The 23803-nt window shown below is 47.5% G+C and overlaps 1 protein-coding gene across 1 annotated transcript in view; it reads right to left on the reverse strand.

The window, feature by feature from the left end:
* LOC144679081 (ankyrin repeat domain-containing protein 33B-like) overlaps positions 1 to 8009 on the reverse strand; it is a 47218-nt gene extending 39209 nt beyond the window's left edge. Inside the window, exon 1 of the mRNA XM_078539362.1 lies at positions 7375 to 8009. Within this exon, the coding sequence (XP_078395488.1) occupies positions 7375 to 7722 (348 nt within the window). The 5' untranslated portion in view covers positions 7723 to 8009. The remainder of the gene's footprint in view (positions 1 to 7374) is intronic.
* Positions 8010 to 23803: the final 15794 nt, after the last annotated feature.

The raw sequence follows: 23803 nt of genomic DNA on the forward strand, positions 1-23803 counted from the left end.
AGGGGGATGAGGGAGGTCCAGTGCCACCAGACCTTAAGTTGGGTGGGGTGGGGGCGCCCTCTGTTAGAAGGGGGCTTCTGATGGCGGTGTACCCTCTCCCCTTTCCCACCTGAGGCCTAAGCTCGTTCTTTTTCGGGCTTCCCCCATGCCAAGTAAATCCTACCACCAGCCTAAAAATTGAGACCAGGTGAAATGGCCCTTAAGTAGCCAATAATTGGGGCAGACGGGAACCCAGAGGGAATCTGGTTCCTTCAATTTCACGCCCTCCCCCAAAAAACCAGGGCAAGCGTGAAATTCAGGCCTCTATCTTGTTGCTTTTGTGAGAAAATATTATGTTATTCAAACAGAAAAATTAACTTTGGAATGGAACACTCATCTACTTAAAATATTGCAGATTTACTTTTTCTTAATGAATAAGCAAGCCTTCAAAGCTACTTTTTATACTGACAAACCTAATGGCTACCCTGACAAACTAGAGGCTAGCTGATTAAGAAAATGCTTCTCCAGAAAAGAGTAGCTTGGTGGGGGGGTAACCTGATTGAGGTCTTTAAGATTAGGTTTGCTAGTGTAGATATAGAAACCAAAACAAGGGAACCGTCAATATAAGGTAATAATAAATCCAATAGGGAATTCAGGAAAAACTTGGAATGGTGAGAACATAGAACTATCAACCAAAGGAAGTGGTTGAGGTGCAGAGCATAGGTCCATTTAAGGGCATGCTAGATAAACACATGAGGAAGAAAAGAATACAAGGTTATGCTGATAGGGTTAGATGAAGCAGGGTGGGAGAAGGCTCTTGTGGAGAATAAACACCAGCATGGACCTGTTGAGCTGAATGGCCCTGTTTCTGCGCTACTTAATTCTATGTAACTGATTGGCAGAACAGGTTTGGTGGGCTGGATGGCCTACTCCTTTTCCTGCATTTCTAACCAGAATGTTTCAAGTGTGTACTACCAAGCAACTGTTTGTATACCTCAAAGTTACTTCACTGGCTGTAAATCGTTTGGGGACATTTTGAGGTTGTGGAAGGTGCTATAAGAATGCAAGCTCTTCCCCTCTCCCTCAGGCTACTAATACATAGGAAAGGAACACTGGAATGAAAGTATTGTGGCCAGTCCTCCAGTTTCCAGCAGAACCAACAGAACCTCCTGGAGAAAAAGGCAGAAACAGCTGTTCATACCACGAGACAGGAATTGACCACAATAAACTGGGCAGAACTGTTAATGGATTAAACTGCCTATGTACAGTGGGATATGTTTGGAAAATATTTTTTTTTAGAATACAAGACCTATGCATACCCTTGAAGATCAAGAGCTCTACATGTGCAATTAAACAACCTTTTCCTGCTGGAGTCACAGCAGGGGGTCAGGAGAAATGTCCCTGGGAATCCAAGACCATTCTCTTCATATTGGCAAGGGAGGAGTAACTGAATAGTCTGTGGATAATTGTTTGCCATGTGCCAGTAACACAACGAGGTTTTCAGAATGCAGCATTCCATTTCAACACTTTGTGTACAGTGTTTTGGCAAACAACACCCACTCCTCAAATAAATACAAAGCATAAAGCAATATACCAAGGTGGCCAGACTCAACCAGCCTGCATTTGCAAAGCCAAAACAAAACGTCAACTGTTGGATGTGATTCCGCGATTGGGCAGCACTTGCTAAACAATCCTGAGTGCGCTAACAGCTACACTAACAACCAATTTAAGATAATCAAACGAGTTCATAATGTGGCTCATTTATGTTCAAACATATGGACCTGTTCTCTGCAAACAAAAGAAACATGTTCAAGCCTTGAGCCTTTTTCTAATTACTAGGGAGCTTGGGGAGCCTATAATTCCCCATGGTAAAGCCTCCATGGTAAAGCCTCGGCCAATCAGAGTTGACTTGCCAACAAATCAGCTCCCTTTTCTCCTGTAGTATAAATTGATGTGATTGTTTGAAATTTGGCATTCTTGCCTTTGGCCTGATGAGTGTAAGATGAATAGCTTCAGCAACATGTTTCTCTTTTCAACAATTATTAAAAAAGGATGCAAGACTCTAATGGGAGTTGTTTATAGTCCTCCGGATAACGATGATAAAACAAAGGGATACAGCAAGGTCATAGAAACTTGTTGCAAAAACAGAGTTATAATGGCATACTTTAATTTTCACGTGGAATGGGATAAGCAACAAATCTTGGCAGAAAATTTATCACATGTATTGGGGACAATTTTCTGGGAAGAATATATTCTTGAACCAACAAGAGACAAGACATTTTAAATTTAGTCAAGTGTAATCAACCTGAATTGGTCAATAAACTAACGGGAAGGGAGCACCTAGTTAACAGTGATGATAATATAATAGAATTCAATGTTTGGTTCTCCATGTCAAATCTGGCTTTTAAATTTAAGTAAGGTTGATTTCGGAGGGATGAGGCAGGAATTGACCACAATAGACTGGGCAGAACTGTTAACGGATTAAACTGCCTATGAACAGTGGGACGTGTTCAGAAAGTAATTTTTTTTTTGGAATACAAGACCTATGCATACCCCTAAAGGTCAAGAGTTCTACATGTGCAATAAAACAACCTTGTTCAACAAGGAAAGTGAGAGGTGGCAGAATACTAAGGGAGAGGGCAGATAAAAGGATGAAAAACAAGAGGCATTCCACAGACTGGGAGAGATATAAAGAACAGCAAATGGATACATGGTTTCATCAAGGGGAGGTCATGCCTGACAAATTTGCTAGAATTCTTTGAGGAGGTAACGAGTAGGTTAGACAAAGGAGAGCCAATGGATGTTATCTACTTGGACTTCCAGAAGGCCTTTGACAAGGTGCAGCACAGGAGGCTGCTCAGGAAGATAAGAGCCCATGGTGTTAGAGGCAAGGTACTAGCATGGATAGAAGATTGGCTGTCTGGCAGGAGGCAGAGAGTGGGGATAAGGGGGTCCTTCTCAGGATGGCGGCCGGTGACTAGTGGAGTTCCGCAGGGGTCAGTGTTGGGACCACAACTTTTCACTTTATACATTAATGCTCTAGATGAAGGAACTGGGGGCATCCTGGCTAAATTTGCCGATGATACAAAGATAGGTGGAGGGGCAGGTAGTATTGAGGAGGCGGGGAGGCTGCAGAAGGATTTGGACAGGTTAGGAGAATGGGCAAAGAAGTGGCAGATGGAATACAACGTGGGGAAGTGTGAGGTCATGCACTTTGGTAGGAAGAATAGAGGCATAGACTATTTTCTAAATGGGGAAAGAATTCAGAAATCTGGAGTGCAAAGGGACTTGGGAGTCCTAGTTCAGGATTTTCTTAAGGTTAACTTGCAGGTTGAATCAGTGGTTAGGAAGGCAAATGCAATGTTGGCATTTATTTCGAGAGGACTAGAATATAAAAGTATAAAAGCAGGGATGTGCTGCTGAGGCTTTATAAGGCTCTGGTCAGACCACATTTAGAATATTGTGAGCAATTTTGGGCCCCGTATCTCAGGAAAGATGTTCTGGCCCTGGAGAGGGTCCAGAGGAGGTTCACGAGAACGATCCCAGGAATGAAGGGCTTAACATATGAGGAACGTTTGAGGACTCTGGGTCTATACTCGATGGAGTTTAGAAGGATGAGGGGGGATCTGATTGAAACTTACAGAATACTGAAAGGCCTGGATAGAGTGGACGTGGGGAAGATGTTTCCATTAGTAGGAGAGACTAGGACCCGAGGGCACAGCCTCAGAGTAAAGGGAAGACCTTTTAGAACAGAGATGAGGAGAAACTTCTTTAGCCAGAGAGTGGTGAATCTATGGAATTCATTGCCACAGAAGGCTGTGGAGGCCACGTCATTGAGTGTATTTAAGACCGAGATAGATAGGTTCTTGATTGGTAAGGGGATCAGAGGTTACAGGAAGAAGGCGGGAGACTGGGGTTGAGAAACTTATCAGCCATGATTGAATGGCGGAGCAGACTCGATGGGCCGAATGGCCTAATTTCTGCTCCTATGTCTTATGGTCTTATGATACAAAGGAAGTGGCAAGAGCTGCAAAGGGGGAATTCGGGGAAAAAGCTCAAGAGAATCATCAAATATTTTTACACATATGTTAAAGAGAGGGAGGGTGGATAAAGAAAATTGGGTCCCTAATGAGAGACATGGATAATGTTGTAATTGAAAATCAGGAAATGAAAGTCTTCCTAAATATCTACTTCGTACTGTGTTTACAGTAGAAAATGTACATGAAATACCATATATAAAAAGAAAACCAAAAATAAATCAAGGAGAGGAACTAACCAAATTAAATATATTTTTAAAAAATGTATGTCTGGCTATGTGTATGTCTGTCTGTCTGGCAGGGTATGTCAGTGTGCATGGCAGTGTATTCATGTCAGGCTGTGTGTATATCACAAGCAATATCTATACACGTTGCCTCACAGTGTGAGTGAAAATGTGCCTGGCAGTATGTGTGAAAACGTGTCTGGCAGTGTGTGTAAAAACGTGCCTCACAGTGTGTGTGTATATCTGGCACTGTGTGTGTGTGTGTGTGTGTTTGAGTGTGTGTGAGTATGTGTATGTTGCACTGTGCATACGTTTGTGTGTGTGTGTGTGTGTGTATCTATCTGGCACTGTGTGTGTTTGTGTGTGTGTATCTGGCACTGTGTGTGTGTGTGTATGTGTGTGTCTGGCATTGTGTGTGTCTGTATCTGGCTCTGTGTGTGTGTGGGTATGTATATGTTGCACTGTGCATGTGTGTGTGTATCTGGCACTGTGTGTGTGTGTATCTGGCAGTGTGTGTGTGCATGTATGTGTGTGTGTGTGTGTGTGTATGTTTGTGTGTGTATGTTGCACTGTGCGTGTGTGTGTATATATCTGGCACTGTGTGTGTGTGTATGTGTGTGTGTGTGTACATCTGTGTGTGTATCTGGCAGTGTGTGTGTGTTTGTGTATCTGGCACTGTGTGTGTGTTTATCTGGCACTATGTGTGTCTGTATCTGACTCTGTGTGTGTGTGTGTGTGTGTGTATGTGTGTGTGTGTGTGGGTATGTGTACGTTGCACTGTGAATATGTGTGTATATGTGTGTGCGTTTATGTGTGTGTGGGTATGTGTATGTTGCACTGTGCGTGTGTGTGCGTATCTGGCACTGTGTGTGTGCATGTATGTGTGTGTGTGTGTATATCCGTGTGTGTATATCTTTGTGTGTATCTGGCAGTGTGTGTGTGTGTGTGTGTGTGTATATCTGGCACTGTGTGTGTCTGTATCTGACTCTGTGTGTGTGTATGTGTATGTTGCACTGTGCGTGTGTGTGTGTGTGTATGTGTGTGCGTGTCATAGAAACCTATAAAATTCTAACAGGACTAGACAGGGTAGATGCAGGAAGGATGTTCCCAATGGTGGGGGAGTCCAGAACCAGGGGTCACAGTCTAAGGATACGGGGTAGACCAGTTAGGACTGAGATGAGGAGAAATTTCTTCACCCAGAGAGTGGTGAGCCTGTGGAATTCATTACCACAGAAAGTAGTTGAGACCAAAACATTGTATGTTTTCAAGAAGGGGTTAGTTATAGCTGTTGGGGCGAAAGGGATCAAAGGGTATGGGGAGAAAGCGGGAGCAGGCCATTGATTTGGATGGTCAGCCATGATCTCAAAGGGCCAAATGGTCTATGCCTGCTCCTAGTTTCTATGTTTCTATATCTGGCACTATGTGTGTGTGTGTGTGTGTTTCTGGTACTGTGTGTGTCTGTATCTGGCTGTGTGTGTGTGTGTCTGGCACTGTGTGTGTGTGTGTGTGTGTGTGTGTGCGTGTGTGTGCGTGTATCTGGCACTGCGTGTGTGCATGTATGTGTGTGTGTCTGTATGCGTGTATCTAGCGCTCTGTGTGTCTGTATCTGGCTGTGTGTGTGTGTGCATATCTGGCATTGTGTGTGTGAGTGTGTGTATGTTGCACTCTGAGTGTTTGTGTATCTGTGTGCATATCTGGCACTGTGTTTGTGTGTGTGCCTTTGTATGTGTATGTGTGTGTGTATCTGGCACTGTGTGTGTGTATGTGTGTATCTGGCACTGTGTGTGTCTGTATCTGGCTGTGTGTGTGTGTGAGTGTGTGCATATCTGGCACTGTGTGTGTGTGGCTGTGTGTATGTTGCACTCTGTGTGTGTGTGTGTGTGTGTCTGTATCTGGCAGTGTGTGTGTCTGGGTGTGTGTGGCTGTCTGGCACTGTACATGTGTGTGTGTGTATCTGATACTCTGTATGTGTGTGTTTGTGTGTGTATCTGGCACTCTGTGTGTGTATGTTGCAGTGTGTTTGCGTGTATGTTGCAGTGTGTGTATATGTATCTGGCACTCTGTGTCTGTGTATCTGACACCGTGTGCGTGTATGTGTGTGTGTGTGTATCAGGCAGTGTGTGTGTGTGTGTGTGTGTGTGTGTGTGGTGTGTGTGTGTTTGTGTGTGTATCAGGCACTGTGTGTGTGTGTATCAGGCACTGTGTGTGTGTGTGTGCGCGCGTGTGTATATATGTGTGTGTGTGTCTCTCTGGCACTGTGTGTGTGTGTGTGTGTGTGTGTGTCTGTATCTGGCACTCTGTGTGTGGGGGTGTGTGTATGTAGGTCTGGCACTGTATGTGTGTGTGTGTGTATCTAACACTCTGTGTGTGTGTGTTTGTGTGTGTGTATGTTGCACTGAGTGTGTGTATATGTACGTGTGTGTGTATCTGGCACTGTATGTGTGTGTGTGTGTGTATGTTGCACTGTGTGTGTGTGTGTGTATCTCTGTATCTGGCACTGTGTGTGTCTGGGTGTGTGTGTCTGTCTAGCACTGTATGTGTGTGTGTGTGTATCTGATACTCTGTATGTGTGTGTGTGTATGCGTGTGTGTCTGTATCTGGCACTGTGTGGCTGTGTGTATGTTGCACTGTGTGTGTGTGCGTGTGTGTGTCTGGCCCTGTATGTGTGTGTGCATCTGGCACTGTATGTGTCTGTGTGTGTATGTTGCATTGTGTGTGTGTGTGTGTGTGTGTGTGTATCTCTGTATCTGGCACTGTGTGTGTCTGGGTGTGTGTGTCTGTCTAGCACTGTATATGTGTGTGTGTGTATCTGATACTCTGTATGTGTGTGTGTGTATGTGTGTGTGTCTGTATCTGGCACTGTGTGGGTGTGTGTATGTTGCACTGTGTGTGTGTGCGTGTATGTGTCTGGCCCTGTATATGTGTGTGCATCTGGCACTCTGTGTGTGTGTATGTTGCACTGTGTGTGTATGTATGTGTGTGTTTCAGGCACTCTGTGTCTATGTATCTGGCACTGTGTGGGTGTATGTTGCAGTGTGTGTGTGCATGTATATGTCTGTGCATGTGTATCTGGCACTCTTATGTGTGTGTGTGTGTATGAGACAGTGTGAGCCTTGCCCCAGTTCCTCACTTACCTTGCCATTCTTGTCACTCTCCATCACGTCCTGCTTGCTCAGTCCTTGGCACATCAACTCTTTGAGTCCAATGGCATTGTTCGTGGCGCAGGCCCGGTACAGGCTGAGTGGGCCACTTGTCGCAATCCCTAATTCACTGCTAATTGACTGCAGGTCAGGGGGGTAGAAGGAGTCATCTGACAAGATGCTGCAGGTGTCTGGCTCCTGGTCCATATCATCTCCTAACTCAGGATCATCCCACTCCTCCTCCTCCTCAGGCAGTTGCAGGAGGCAGGTAGTGTTGGGGGACATGACAGTCCTGGTTGTTCCACTGTTCTCTCCTCCTCTCGCTTCCGTCATCAGCAGCATGTGGGTCTGTCAGCTGCCTGCGGGGTCCCCAACAACGCAATGAGAACCCAAGGAAGGGTGGCCAGGGAATCCCCCTGGAGACCTCCCACCCTGGAGTAGAGGGTGAGATGGCGTGGAGTCTCCTGGGCTGGAGTGCTGCCAGGGGACCCCAGGTGGATGGGGATCCTGGTTCAAATGAATGAGGGTTGGGTTCTTGTGATCGTGGGGCGGGGAGGGCGGTGGTCGGGATCCTGGGATAAGGGTCCGGGGATCGGGGATCGGGGATGGGGTGGCGGCGGGGAGTTTGATGTCCTGGGATAAGGAGGTTTGGATACTGGTGTATGGGTCCTGGGATGTGGGAGTCCGAGTGAAGGGAGGTGGGGGTCTTGGGATGTGCGGATCCGAGTGTGGGGGAGGTGGGGGTCCTGGGATGTGCGGATCCGAGTGTGGGGGAGGTGGGCGTCCTGGGATGTGCGGATCCGAGTGTGGGGGTCCTGGGATCTGGGGATGGGCTGGTCCTGGGATATGGGGAGATGGGGGGTCCTGGGATCTGGGGGTTGGGGTCCTGAGATGTGGGGATGGGGTGGTCCTGAGAGTGCGGGTGGGGTGGGGGAAGGTGGGGTGGGGTGAGTCGGGGAACAGGTTGGGGGGGTCGGGGGGGGGTGGGGGGGCAGCAGTCGTGGTCTCCTGTGTCTCTGGGTGTCCCGCGGGCTCCTTCCTCTGCCCAGCTCCCTCTCACCGATCATCCTTCAGCCCCATCGCCTCCCAGTCGCTCTCCAGCCCGGAGTTGTCTCTCTGCCGGCTCCGCTCCGGTACCAAATTCCGCTGGGCTCTCACTCTCCAGCCCGGCTCCGGCTCTCAGTCAGAGCCGCTTCCCTCCTCCGGGTTAGAACCATTGCTTCCGACCCATGTGGAGACAGAGCAGCAGCTGAGAGGCAGAGAGCGAGCTCAGGCTCCACTTTAATCGGATGAGAGGAGATTGTAGCTGGGGTTTAAACAGCAGCAGCGATTTGGGAATCAGCGGGAGGAGCCTCCAGCCTGGGAACTGGAGTTTTAGTTTGGTCATTGGGAACCCCCGCCCCACGGTCCCCAACTGAGAGACTGCGGGGAACTCCCCAGCTCAAACTCAGCTCCTGAGCGCAGGGAGTCATCAATTAACACCCCCCATCCCCTGTCAGCCCCGCCCCCACCCCCTGTCAGCCCCGCCCCCACCCCCTGTCAGCCCCTCCCCCACCCCCTGTCAGCCCCACCCATCCCCTGTCAGCCCCGCCCCCACCCCCTGTCAGCCCCTCCCATCCCCTGTCAGCCCCTCCCATCCCCTGTCAGCCCCGCCCCCACCCCCTGTCAGCCCCTCCCATCCCCTGTCAGCCCCTCCCATCCCCTGTCAGCCCCGCCCCCACCCCCTGTCAGCCCCGCCCCCACCCTGTCAGCCCCGCCCCCACCCCCTGTCAGCCCCTCCCATCCCCTGTCAGCCCCGCCCCCACCCCCTGTCAGCCCCGCCCCCACCCCCTGTCAGCCCCACCCACCCCCTGTCAGCCCCGCCCCCACCCCCTGTCAGCCCCACCCACCCCCTGTCAACTCCCCCCACCCCCTATCAGCCCCTCCCACCCCCCTGTCAGCTCCTCCCACCCCCTGTCAACTCCCCCCACCCCCTGTCAGCCCCGCCCCCACCCCCTGTCAGCCCCGCCCCCACCCCCTGTCAGCCCCTCCCATCCCCTGTCAGCCCCGCCCCCACCCCCTGTCAGCCCCGCCCCCACCCCCTGTCAGCCCCACCCACCCCCTGTCAGCCCCGCCCCCACCCCCTGTCAGCCCCACCCACCCCCTGTCAACTCCCCCCACCCCCTATCAGCCCCTCCCACCCCCCTGTCAGCTCCTCCCACCCCCTGTCAACTCCCCCCACCCCCTGTCAGCCCCGCCCCCACCCCCTGTCAGCCCCACCCACCCCCTGTCAACTCCCCCCACCCTCTGTCAGCCCCGCCCCCACCCCCTGTCAGCTCCCCCCCGTGTCAGCCCCCCCCCCCCCCCACCCCCTGGCAGCTCCTCCCCGTGTCAGCCCCCCCCCCACCCCCTGGCAGCTCCGCCCCCCACCCCCTGGCAGCTCCCCCCACCCCCTGTCAGCCCCCCCCCCACCCCCTGGCAGCTCCGCCCCCCCACCCCCTGTCAGCTCCCCCCACCCCCTGGCAACTCCTCCCACCCCCTGGCAGCTCCCCCCACCCCCTGTCAGCTCCCCCCACCCCCTGTCAACTCCTCCCACCCCCTGGCAGCCCCTCCCCATCAACCACTCCCCATTCCGTCAGCCCCCAAGTCAGCCCTCTCCACATACCCTAACATACCCCACCTCTCCCATAACTCCTGTTTTCCCCTTCCCCATCCCTCTACCTCTTCTCCATCTCTCTCTCTCCCCCTCCTCATCCATCTCCCCAAACTGTTCCCTATCTCCCCTTCCAACCATCCCCCCATTCCCCCTCCCACATCTCCCCCACTCCCCCTGCCCTATCTCCCCATTCCCCCTCCCCTATCTCCTCCATTCCCCCTCACTAAACCCCTCCCTCATTCTCAACCCCCTCCCACATCTCCCCCATTCCCTCTCCCCATCCCTCCATTCCCCCTCACTAAACCCCTCCCTCATTCTCAACCCCCTCCCACATCGCCCCCAATCCCCTCCCCACCCCATCCCATCCCCAACTCGCTGCATCCCCTTTCCCATCAATCTCCCACATCTCCCCCACCTCTTCCACCACCCCATCCCATCCCCATCTTCCCCATTCCCCTCCCCAACTCCCCCTCTCCAAAATCCCCTCCCACATTTCCCCAATCCGCTATCCCTCTCCCCGCGGCCCCCATCTCCCCAACCCGTTCCCAGTCACCCATCCCCCTCCCCGTCACCCTTGCCCCTCTCACCCCAGCCCCCTCCCCATTTGCCCTCACCCCTTGGGGGTAAAGATGCGATACTCCTTCCCCCCCCCTCCCCAACCTCCACCCACCGCTCAGGCCGGAGATCACCTCCACACCGAGGAGGGTCAGCCAGCCCCCAGCCCTGGGACACCCTGGCGACAGCGGGCTGAGATCTCACAGCAATTGAGAACAAATGCATGAATAAACCAGGGGATTTCACTGGGCTTTCAGGCTTGTGTCCCAGCCACACGGTCATGTGTCAGTCCAGTTTCCTAGGTGTGGTGTATCCAGTAAATCTTTGGTTGACAGTGGTTTCTAAAAGACATTTTGCATGTGTTTGCATTTCGAGGGAAGTGGCTCTGATTGTGTAGATAAGGCGGAGGCAGCAGTCAGTGGCCGAGTGCCTGTGCTCTCGACCTCAATCTGTCATTGACAGGCTTTGCAAGGGCTGCTCTGAGCAGATGGGTAATCGGATGGGCTCTGAAATTACTTTCCTCGTTAAGCACTGGAGTTTTGTTTTTTTTTTGCAACCTTAAAATAAATTAAATTAATGTTTTACTTCTGTGTCGGCTGTGTACTTTCGGTTTCATTTATTTTAAAATAAAGTTAGGGGCAGGAAGAAAACAGCTTTGGAGGGGGGGGTGGAGGGGGAAACAATCATCAACAAATCCTGGGTTTCGATCATGCATGGTCTAATTTTCTGGATTTTACATTGCTGTGGGATTTTTTTGCAGTCAACTTCAAAAGCACTTATGGGTCAGTTGCAATTAATTTGATGTCGGACACTTCCAGTCACATCGCAGTAATGCCATCTTCAGTCAGACACACGTGTTGTTCAACCTAACCGTGGTCCAACAGATCCCCCAGCAGATCGCAACCATTGTACGGTGTATTCAAAACATTATCACCATTGTAGTGTGGGGAATAATATTTATTGTTTTTCTAAGGTCACTGTATCTGTCTTTATCCTTTCAGATCGTGTGCTTGAGCAAAACCTACACAAATTGACGCTATCTCTGTAAATAATCGCTCTCAATTGGAAACAATTATTGTTTTCGTCTCAAGTACAACACAGTCCCTTTTCTGAGTAGTGTTATTTCCAAAGCACTTCAGAATTCTTAGACAGGAATTAATTCTGGGCACAGGGATCCTTGTGGTCCACTGACAATTTCTCACATCTTCATATATTGTGTGTGCTTTCCAAGTCAACACAACACACGAGCAGAAAACAAGGACAAGTTGGGCTTTCTGAGGTGAAACAGCTGTCACAATTTAAGGAGGCCAAGGTTCATTTTGGTCTTGGGTCTGTATTGGGTATAAATGAGGACAAGTTTGGAGGTAATGCACTACCATCCAGCAAGATTCCTCCATAGTGAACTCAGAGTCCACTTGCCAACCAATCAGCACTTTTTTCTCATACAGTATTAATATGTTGTTTCCCCTGATATTGGTATTTTCTTGCGAATTGTCCTGTTGAGTGCAAGATGGAAAGCTTTGAGAAAAAAAGTCTCTTTTTTCAGCAATGCTTGAGTTTTGTACAACCAAATGACTATAAGACTATTCACAATACATATCAATGATTTGGATGAGGGAACCTGATGTAATATTTCCAAGTTTGCTGATGACACAAAACTAGGTGGGAATGTGAGCGATGAGGAGGGTGTTAAGAGGCTTCAAGGCGAGTTGAGTGAGTGGGCAAATACATGGCAGATGCAGTATAGCGTGGATAAGTGTGAAGCTATCCACTTTGGTAGAAAAAACAGAATGGCAGAGTATTATTTAAATTGTTAGATTGGGAAATGTTGATGTACAAAGGGTGCCCTTGTACACCAATCACTGAAAGCAAGCATGCAGGTGCAGCAAGCAGTTAAGAAGGCAAACAGTGTGTTGGCCTTCATTGCGAGAGGACTTGAGTACAGGAGCAAGGATGTCTTACTGCAGCTGTACAGGGCTTTGGTGAGACCACACCTGGGGCAGGATCTTCCGGTCAGCGAGCGGGAGCGGGGGGTGGAGCTCCCGACATCACCCTGCGTCATTTCAATTTTCAGGTCGGCGGGGGCGCAGCCGAGTCAGCTGTGCACCAGCCGACCTGTCAACGGCCTATTGAGGCCATTGAAAAACTAATTAAGGTCGTTAATGGACCTGCCCGTCCAACCTTAAGGTTGGCGGGCTGGCTGGGAGCCCTGGCGGGCATTAGGAAAAGCATGAAACCTCATCCACGGATGGGATGAGGTTTCATGAGAGTATTTAAATTTTTAAGAAAGGTTCCAATAAAACTTATGGACATGTCCCAACTCATGTGACAGTGTCACATGAGGGGACATGGCAGGGAAAATTTTTAAACATGTATATTAAAAGTTTTAAATCGGAGACGATCTCCCTGAGGCAGCACTTAGCCTCAGGGAGATCTGTGTGCTCCTTCACACGCATGCACAAAAGAGCACACTTCCAGCTGAGGGACTCCCCCCCGCCTGCACAGGGAGCGCATAGCGCTTCCTGGCAGATGTCACGCTGGGAGAGCCTTAATTGGCCTGTCCACGTAAAATGGCGGCCCGATCGGAAACATGCCCACCCGTGCCCACTCCTGCACTTCCCCCACCAACCGGGGGGGGGATGGGATTTTTCCCCTGGAGTATTGTGTGCAGTTTTAGTCTCCTTATCTAAGAAAGGATATACTTGCCAAAGAATGAGTGCAGCAAAGGTTTTCTAAATTGATTCCTAGGATGGCAGGATTGTCGTATGAGGAGAAATTGGGTCGACTAAGCCTGTATTCACTGGAGTTTAGAAGAATGAGAGGGGATCCCATTGACACGTATAAAATTCTGACAGGGATGGACAGACTGGATGCAGGGATGATATTGTCTCTGGCTGGGGAGTTGGGGTCTAGAACAAGGGCTCACAATCTCAGGATACAGCGTAGGCCATTTAAGACTGAGATGAGGAGAATCTTCTTCACTCAGAAGGTGGTAAACCTATAGAATTCTCTACCACAGAAAGCTGTGGAGGCCAAGTCACTGAATATATTTATGAATGAAATAGATAGATTTCTTGACTCTAAAGGCATCAAGGGGTATGGAGAGAGGGCAGGAGTATGGTGTTAAGATGGAGGATCAGCCATTGAATGGTGGAGCAGCCTTGAAGGGCTGAATGACCTAGTCCTGCTTCTATTTTCTATGTTTGTATGTTTCTAAGTATCCTCCATTTTTTATTATCCTTCCTAAACTCATTCAGAATCAATTATCATGGTAGGGGTGAACTTTACCCAACAGAGGCATGATGGACAACTTTCTCCAATCAACACTGACAGCCACAATTGAGTCTTTAAACACGTAATTCAATTGCTGCCAAACTGGGCAGACTGGGTGCCCAGTTGGAAAGAGCTATGACAGTTATAAGTACTGTGGCTACAAGAGCAGGTCAGAGGCTAGGAATCCTATGGAGAGTAACTCATCTCCTGACTTCCCAAAGCCTGTCCGCCATCTACAAGACACATCAGGAGTGTAATGGAATACTCCCCACTTGCCTGGGTGAATGCAGCTCCAACAACACTCAAGAAGCTCAACAACATCTCGGACAAAGCAGCCCACTCGATTAATACCCCATCCACAAACATTCACTCCCTCCACTATTGATGTACAGTGGCAGTAGTGTGTACCATCTACAAGATGAACTGCAGGAACCCACCAAGATCCTCAGACAGCACCTTCTTAAACCACAAATGCTACCATCTAGAAGGACAAGGGCAGCAGACACATGGGAACACCACCACCTGGAAACTCCCCTCCAAGCCACACACCACCCTGACTTGGAAATATATCACCGTTCCTTCACAGTCGCTCGGTCAAAATCCTGGAACTCCCTCCCTAACAGCACTGTGGGTGTACCTACACCACAGAGACGGCAGCAGTTCAAGAAGGCTGCTCACCACCACCTTTTCAAGGGCATTTAGGAATGAGCAATAAATGCTGGCCTAGCCAGCAACATCCAAATCCCTGGAATGAATATAAAAAAAAGTAGACTTCACCCTTAATATAAACACAATCTGCTCTAATGCAGATTATTGGTCATCAACATTTTGAGAAATCCATAAAACAAATCTGGGCCCTGAGATTCCTGGGCTTGGTGAGGATGGAAAGTCTGGGGTGGGGGCAGGGGCGTGCACAGAGAAATTTGGAATGGATGTCAAGGATTACATCCCATTTGGGTAAGCAGGAGTTCTAAGGACCTCCAGAAATCTCACGCCCATGATCACTTTATTGCTCTTTAGCACTTGTTGGGAGATACGCTGGAAAAGTGACACACGATGGGTCGAATAGACTGCTGTTCAATTTCAGTAGTGAATTTCTATGGCGCGGGAAGTGCAATGGTTTCATTAAAATGGCATTGTCGTTCAGTGGTAAAATGTGGCAATTAACGCGAGCAGTTTCTGATCACAGAATGCTGCAATGATCTCCCAAACTATTCATTAATTTCCTCCTGCATATCACCCTTCTCCTCTTCTTGTGAGTCAGCAGCTCCATGGGGTTTCTCGTCATCCTGCTGCATGCTCACTCCTGCCAGCAGCAAAGGGAGGTGGAAGCCTTGGCTCTAGGGCACCCAGCCTGAGTGCTCCAAACAACAGACCATCTTACATGGTGTATTAGACAGTAAGAAAAAAATAAAGGAAAAATCTTGCATTTATATTAGCGTCTTCCTCAGCCTCAGGAAGTCCCAATACTCCACTCCAAGCCATTGGTGTATTTTTTTTTAAATGTCACTGGTATAATGTAGGAATCGTGGCAGCAATGTGTTAACAACCAAATAAACTGTTTTTCAGTGGTGATGGTTGAGGGGTGACTGTTAGCCAAGGCACCAGGGAGATCTCAACTTAAAACAGAAAATGCTGGAAAAACTTAGCAGGTCTGGCAGCATCTGTGGAGAGAGGGAGACACAGAGTTAATGTTTTGAGTCCAATATGACTCTTCCTCAGAACGGGAGAGGTAGAAATGTGATGGGTTTTATGCTGTTGAAAAAGAGGGGAGGTGCAAGATAGAAAGTCAGGTATAGGTTGGAGGTCAGCAGAGATTAAATGACAAGGATGCATGGAATGCAAGACAATGGGAGTGGTAATGATAGTATTAAAGACTAAAGCTTTAAATTTACACCAGGAGACCTTTCCTGTTCTCATGCTGTTTGTACTCGTTTGCTAAGCGGAGGCTTCTAAATGGAATCATCAGCCATGAATACAAAGATCCTGCTCTCGGCACAAGCTTTTTTAATTTTTTCAGGATCTTCAAATAAAAGCATCATTCAGTCCTCATCATTAACATGCAGTGTCAACTTTCACATTAATGGAGTGGTATGCTTTCCTGTCAGGTGTAAATGACAGTTGAGAGATGGGATCCACATGTTGGTAATGATTCTATTTTCCCATTTATATTTCCTGTCAACACGTTTTGTTTCTCTGTTTGTCCCGTTACCATCTCCTTTTGCCTTGCTCCAAAGTTCTCTTTATCATTTAATCTCTCCTTCCTTCCACCCCATCGCACCCTTTGTTCTTTTTTTCCCCTCCACAAACCACCCCCTTCCCCACCTTACTTAAAACCTGTTGCATCTCCAGGCATTCTCAGTCTGATGAAAGGTCATTTACCTGTTAACTCTGTTTCTCTCTCAAGAGATGTTGCCAGACCAGCTGACTACTTCCAGCATTTTCGGTTTTTATTTTACCTGAGAAGAAGGAATCTTGCCAGCCACTAAAACTTCTTTGCTCTCTTCAGTCGATACCTTCTTTCTATTGGGAATGCTGGAGAAGTGTTTCCTGGGGCAAGCGTGGTATCATACTCGCTTTACAGTGGAATGAACTGCAGACGGGCTTCTCTGACACCAGTTGTCTGTGGTGCCCTGGAAGAATCCTCTACCATTGGAATCCTCAAAGCCATTTATTACCTTCACAATCATGGGATGAGCCAGCCTCATCCTTTATGGGTTATACAAGTCAGAATGCTGCAGATGGCACAGTCTGATTGATGGCACTGCAGTGGGGTGAAGACAGTTGTCCTCTGGCATACTCAGGTAGTAATGCCATCTATAAATACAGCTCCTTAGATAGTGACTGAAGCAAATATTCTGCTTATGGCATCATTATCCCATGTATGAAAGAGTCCTCTTTAGTTAATTAATGTAGCACAATGTTCCCAGCATAAACAATATTCACTCTCACAATATTTTAGTTGCAACTTGCAATGCAGGAGCAACTAAAAAAATACAAACAAGTCTTGCCTTGCAAGGTGAAGGATTTCGTAAAATGCACAAGCGAGGAAAGGCTGTACACATTGTTAAGTGTAAAGCACTGATTCACTGTAAGCTGCTGCCTGGTATTGCATTGTGTGTCTTCCATTTCCTTTGGCCCATTGGTGGCTCAGCCTTCAGCTAGCTGCCTTGGTCTGAAGTGCTGCAATTTATTCTCTAAATGTCACTGCCTCTGAATTTCTCCCCTCCTTTAAGCAGCTCCTTAAAACCTCCCTCTTTGACCAAGGTTTTAGTCACTTGTCCTAATAGCATCTGCTTTGGCTTGGTTAGATTTTGTTTCATAATCACTCCCGTGAAGCACCTTTGGATGCTTGAGTATGTTAAAGGTACTATATAAATGCAAGTTGTTGTTGTTGTTGGCGGATGTGAGGGGACAGAACAACAGAGACTTAATTTGATGAAGGTGTTGAAAATTTTGAAATAAAGGAGGAGTTGGTAAAAACAGCTTGCTTCCTGTGATTGAGGGGCCTAGAACAGAGGGACATAAATATAACATTAAATACGAAACGTTCAGGACAGAGAGGGAGAGAAAACTTTTTTTTAAGAGGTTTATGAGGTTGTGGCATGCGCTATCAGTGTTAGTGATTAAAGCAGAGATTCTGTGGGCTTTTAAGAATAGGGATTTGAGGAAGTGGATAAAATGTTAAAGGAACAGAGCGGGTACATGGATTTAGGTCAACTGCTGGTGTGTTGGATCAACCTGAGAAGAACCAGTTGGGCTGAGTGGCCTGCTTCTGTGTTGTAATTTCTATTTTATTCATTGTAAAAAAATGTTCACTGGCAATAGCTCACCTCCGATTGCAATAACAGCACCTTTGCTTTAAGGATTACACTTAAAGCAGGTCAAGCGTTTGGAGTAGTCATGTGCCCATGTTACGTGAGCAAGGTGTGTGCTGGGGATGGAGTTTGGCTCAAACTCTTAGCGTCTGTCATGGGACCTTCTTTAAATAATTCTTTCATTCAAACAAGCCATTTACTTAGCTCAGCCTCAGCCCTATTTTGGCCAGCAAAATAACACCCTGTAAAACTTGTCACACTGTACTTGCAAAGCGCAAGATCGCACACCTGTAAAAATGGCCCTTTCTGTGTATTTTTGAAAGCCTAAAATTCTCTTAGATTACATCATACTGAATGCTTGTGCCTCCCCATTATATGAAGAGAAGCAGGTAAAGTTACTAGTGGAAAGTGTCGTTTATTGGAATTCAGGAGAACCCAACATTTGATGTTCTGGCTCAGAGAAACTGGGTGGTACTTCCAGTTAAACAGGAGGAGGGAAGTTAAAGATGCACTTGCTTCCAGATCTAGGAGATATTAGCAAAAAAAAAACAACCAACTGAAATCAAGCAACTGCTTCAGCCTCAAGTTGGTAATAGATTAACTTTTCACAGCATTCTAATAATATTATCCCAAGCTGCATATAGCCCTGAGATCTAGGCAGGGGCCAGTTAGGGCTGATTGACAACTGAGCGGAAGCTTAGGGAGGATCAAGAGCTTAAAGACAGTTACAGAACGATGAGTGACACCCAGAAAATAAGACACAGTTGGAAGAAAGCATTAACTCAGTGTAGAGAAAGTATACAGTTCAGTAAATAACTAAAGATATTTTGGAGCTAACTGACAGAGGATGTGTCAAGAGAGCATAACTTTGAAAGGAAAATAAAATGGAGGTCTGAATTGTTAAGGTGTGAAGGCCAAATTTATAGAAACACAAAATGAACCTATTGCGGTAACATTAATGTAGGGAAATTATAATCAAATATAACCAGCTATCATAATGGCATTCGTTAGACGTGTCTGCCAGTTGAAGTACATATACGTAGAATTTACAGCACAAAAACAAGCTATTTGTCCTTGTTGGATGATGCCGTGTTTATGCTCCACACGAGCCTCCACCCTACTTCATCTAACATCCAATTTATGTGTCGGGGTAAGTGACTCTGACAAATGGGCTTGCGTCCAAGCTAAGAGGAGATAAAAAGGATAGTTAAAGCTGAATATGTTGTAAGATCATGAGACCAAAGCCCTTGTGCTGCAGAATAAAGGAATGGACTGTACAAAGGATTTGAAAAAAGCTGTAAATTAAATCTTGCAGCAAAATTAAGAACCACAAGATACAAGATGGTTCAAACAAGGAATAAATGCTTGTAGGTTTAAAAATATCTAGAATAACTGCTAGAGTTTAGCCAAAAGGAAGGCAGAGAAAAGTCCAGAGGGAAAGAGGCAAACAAGGAGTAGACTAGTGAATTTTCAATATATCCTCTCCTCCGCTCTCAGATTAAGAACAGTAGGACACTTACAATTTTCCATGTCTTAACTCGCAGAAAGTCCCATTCCCCTATTATCCCTGTGCTCACTGATCTACATTGGCTCTCGGTCAAGCATTTTAAAATTCTCATCCTGGCTTTCAAATCCCAAATGCCCCTTCCAGTCTCTGTAATCTCCTCCAGCCCCGACAACCCTCTGATATATTCTCTAATTCGGGCCTCCTGTACACCCCCAATTTTAATCTCTTCACCATTGGTGGCTGCACCTTCAGTTGCTTAGGTGGCAAACTCTGGAATAGCCCCCTTCCTACGCCTTTCTGCCTCTCTACCTCACTTTCCTCCTCTAAGGCACTCCTTAAAACCTACCTCTTTGACCAAGCTGTTGGTCATCTAACCCTAATATCTCCTTAAGTGGCTCGTTATCATTTATGGAGCACCTTGGGACATTTCATTACATTAAAGGTACTAAATAAATATAAGTTGTTGTTGTTACTAAGGACTGCATTGCAGCCTTATGAGTTTTACATAGGAATTGTGACAATCATGGTACACCAGGCAAAGGTTCTTAGGTGCTGATGGACCTCAGTTTGGCCACAAGGGCTGCTGTCATTAATCCAGATCTTCTGGTCCCCAGATTGTCGGAGACTGGACATAACCTCCAAGATATGCTTTGAAACCCCACACATGTCCTGATGCAATGACCCTGTGGGAATTGCCTGGGAAGTTTGGACTTCCGATGGGCAATTCTTCTGCTCCCGAGGACCCCCCAAAAAGGTCTCCAACTCTGAGTTGGAGTCAGAGGCTTTGGACAATTCCAACTTATTTATCTGAATAGTTACCCAAGAAATGTTAGACAGAAAAATACTAATCTAATTCCTGGGTAATTATACAACTGACACCCCAGACACACCCCCCCCCCAACACCACCCCACCCCTCACCCCCCCGAATAACCCCCCAAGACCCTTCGGCCTCCCCTGACACCCCAATTTTGCCCCCTCACTCACAACACCCACCAAATCGACCTGACTAGCCCCCAGCACCTGATTCCCCTGATCAGACCAGACTAGCCCCCGACCTGACAACCCCTACCAACCTGACCCAACTATCCCCTGACCCGCCCCCACCCACTCACCAAGCCTACTTATCTCAACCACCTACCACCCTACCCAGCTGGCACCCTACCCACCTACCATGCTATCCACTTACCTCACCCACCTACCCACTTACACACCTAAACACGCACCCATTCACTCATACACTCATTCACTGACACACTGAAAAGCTTGGGTACTTTTAAGCACTTACCAGAATACGGCAGCTAATGCTATAAAAGAGGGCATGGCTTCTGTGCAAATTGTCTTCGCTGCTCTCTGTGAGGATTCCTGTGCTGAGGGAGTAGCAAAGGCGGAGCCTTTTCAACGTACGCAGGTAAGTAGGTAGTTTTCTGCCTGATCAGAGTCGGACAAAGGGGTTCTGACTCTGATCAGACATTTTGGGCCATTATATTGTGGAATTGGGTTGTACCTCTGGAAAGAACTATTGAGCTGTGAAGGATTGAGAGAGTTTCATACTAATTGTTCATGCTTCAGTGTAAGTCAAACTTGCATTTGTTTCAATTCTTCTCATTTAACTGCACATTGTAGAATTCATGTTAAGGACTTATTGGGTGGAATTTTCCCAGGTCCAAGCAGGTTTGGAGGGCTGGGAACAAATTTAGAAGGTCGCGCACTGGATCAAGAGTCAGGGTCAAAACGATAGCGGCAACATGCCCAGTAGCAGTGGGCAGATGGTTGAGGTATTAATTGAATAAATTAGGAGCCATTCACTGAAGAATCAGGATTTTTTTCAAGGGCACACAGGGCCCCTACTTTGTCTGCAACTCAGAGTAGGCGAGGGTAGAACAAGAGGTCAGGCCACTGTGAGGTCAGCAGGAAATCTGAATTTTGAGGGTATAAACTGGCAAGGCCTTCCACTAACAAAGGCTTGCAAGTGGATTCACCTCAACTGCAGAGTCCAGTGGGGAGCGTGGATAGGTGAGTTTAGATGCCTCCATCTTGTGCTGCCCTCTCCTACTCTGTGCAATTCAGCAGCACCCAGCCTACAGAGTGGGGCTGGAATATGCCCTTTGCCTCAAGTGTGCCAATTGGCCCTCCCGCCTACGCAGCCCCACCCACAGTCCCTAAATGGAGAGCAAACAGGGAGGCAGCTTGTTAATTGGCTGCCTCGGGGAAGATAGTGAAAGCAGATATCAGTGGGGCTGGGATGTGGAAAGAGATTGAAATGGGCTGAGAACTTTTAAAGAGTAGAAAGTTCTGCCCATTATCACAATATGCCTCCTTACATTTTATTATCTAAGTCATTACTAGTGATTCATATTTAGGACAGGATGTAATAACTAAGTTTTACCAAACAGTATGGGAAGTATTAAACCATACTTAGAATGGTACATACCACCCATGTTTAGTGTGCATTGCACAAAGAATTTGGCAGTTTGTTTTTTGTACAATTAGCCCGTCCTGCAGTGATTGGCTTGTAAAGAACTTTGTTTAATGCACAAGAATAAATTACATTGGGTCAAATTCAATGCAGGCTTGGAAGTAATCACAAAGCCAGAGCAAGTGATAATATGCAATAACATCATCGCAACAAAATTCCGGGGTACACTTGTATCAAAAGCCCAACTGAGCACAAATCCAAGGCATTCCACAACTTCTATAAACCAGCCAGAGACTGTCACCTCCATGGAAGGAACTTATACACACTAGCTATGTATAGTTTAGTGGCCCCTGGCATCTGAATGAGGTTGCCACCAGCAACAGATGTTAAGGCCCGAATTTTCGCCACAGTGAAGAGCCCCTCCATCGTGGCAAAAATGGTTGAAATGCCCAAGAATCGTAAATCTCATCCCTGAATACGGCGCTTTCCCATTTTTGTGGGGGCATGAATGGGGGTGGTTCACGTATGCGTGGTTTATGGAAGCAGCTGGCTGTTTGCATCACTAGCTTCCTCCATGGGACTGTGAAACCCGAAGTATGCAGAGTAGACCTGGTAAGACCAGGTCTGAACTTGGTGGATTCATTTGGATAGTCAGGGGTAAGGTACCCCTATGGATCTGGTCCCAGGATACATTTGGGGGAGGTAGGGTGCTCATTAGGGGAGCTAATGTGCCATTTGGAATTGGTAAAATTAGGCAAGAATGTGCATAAAAAGTGCATAAGCTCAACTACTGTCAAACTCATTGGAACTGTCAACAGTCTTGTGAAAAGCAACCGTCAAAACTGTCAAAAACACCTGTCAAGAGGACCTGTCAAAACGATCACAAGGACCTGTAAAAACTGTCAAGAGGACTATTCAAGAGGACTAGTCGAAAGTATCAAGAGGACCTTCCAAGAAGAGGAACTGTGAAAAGTATCAAGAAGAACTGTCAAAAGAACCTGTCAAAGGAAGCTGTCAAGGCATTTAAAAGTCCTGCTCTATAAGTCTTTGAAAAAAATGTCTGGAGTGTTAAAAACAAAATCAATGCTTGCTATTTCTCTCTCTGCTTGTTGACATAAACCTGAAGGCTTCCATTGCTGGATTACTGCAACATGATTGATTTCACAACCATCCATTATCACAGTCACGTGTCTGCCATTTCACAATTTGATTGACAGCTCCAAGTGGTTATAGTCTCTTTCAGTAGGGCTATGGGTTCCAATGTTTGTTATAAGGGGTTATACACTTAAATCAAATGTTTGTTGTTATAAGACTTTATTTAGTTGAAGGAATGTAAATGTAGTAAATGGGTTTTTATGAATAAGTCTTTTTTTCAATATAGTGAAATCTGCAAGAGACACTTAGAACTTCATTTTATTTCATCCATGGGTCCTGAGCTCTGCCCAGAGTGGATACTGGTGAGTTGGCATGGTAGGTGCGAGGGCAAAGGGTGAGGGCATGGGTTGATATTAAGTTGGCATAGGGGCTATAAAGGGCCACACGGGTGGGTGTGCAGTGTAGGTTGGCATAGTGTGTATGAGGGTCCATGGGGATGGGTACAGGGGCAGGGATTGGCATTGAGGGTATGAGGAGTTATCAGTATAGGCACAGGGCATGAGGCATGCAAGGTATGAGGAGCCATGGGGAGTGGGTACTGTGCCATAGGTTGTCATGAAGTTGTCATAGGTTGGTATGAATGGTTGGGTGGGTACAGGGCATGAGCTGGCACAGATAGGGCATGGGGAATATGTGTGGGGCAGTGGTGAGGGCTTGAGGAATGGTTCATTCTTTTTTAAACTTTGGACACAGTGCCGGAGCCTTGAGGCAAGCCTTCCTCCCAGCCCGCCTCTGCCCCTGGCATCCTCCTCAGTACTTCAGGGTCGCCCGCCCTGATTTCTAATTTAGTCCACCCCACTGGACCAAAATGCTGATGGCTGGGCAACCATTTTTAAAAGTGGGGTTCGCAGAGCGGGGAATTCTCCTGACTCTGCTCACCCGACTCGTGAATGAAAATCCAGGCCTTGGTAAAGATCCTGGTATGCATTGGTGAGGAGTACTGTAAAATGGAAACTTTCTATTTGGGCGTTTTGAGACGATTATCCTGTAACAGAGCAGACAAGCAGCACAGCCAACATCCTGGCTCGCTGCAGTTTACCTGGACCATTCAGCTGTCATCTTG

This window comes from Cetorhinus maximus, chromosome 3 (assembly GCF_964194155.1).
Source record: "Cetorhinus maximus chromosome 3, sCetMax3.hap1.1, whole genome shotgun sequence".
Classification (NCBI taxonomy): Eukaryota; Metazoa; Chordata; class Chondrichthyes; order Lamniformes; family Cetorhinidae; genus Cetorhinus; species Cetorhinus maximus.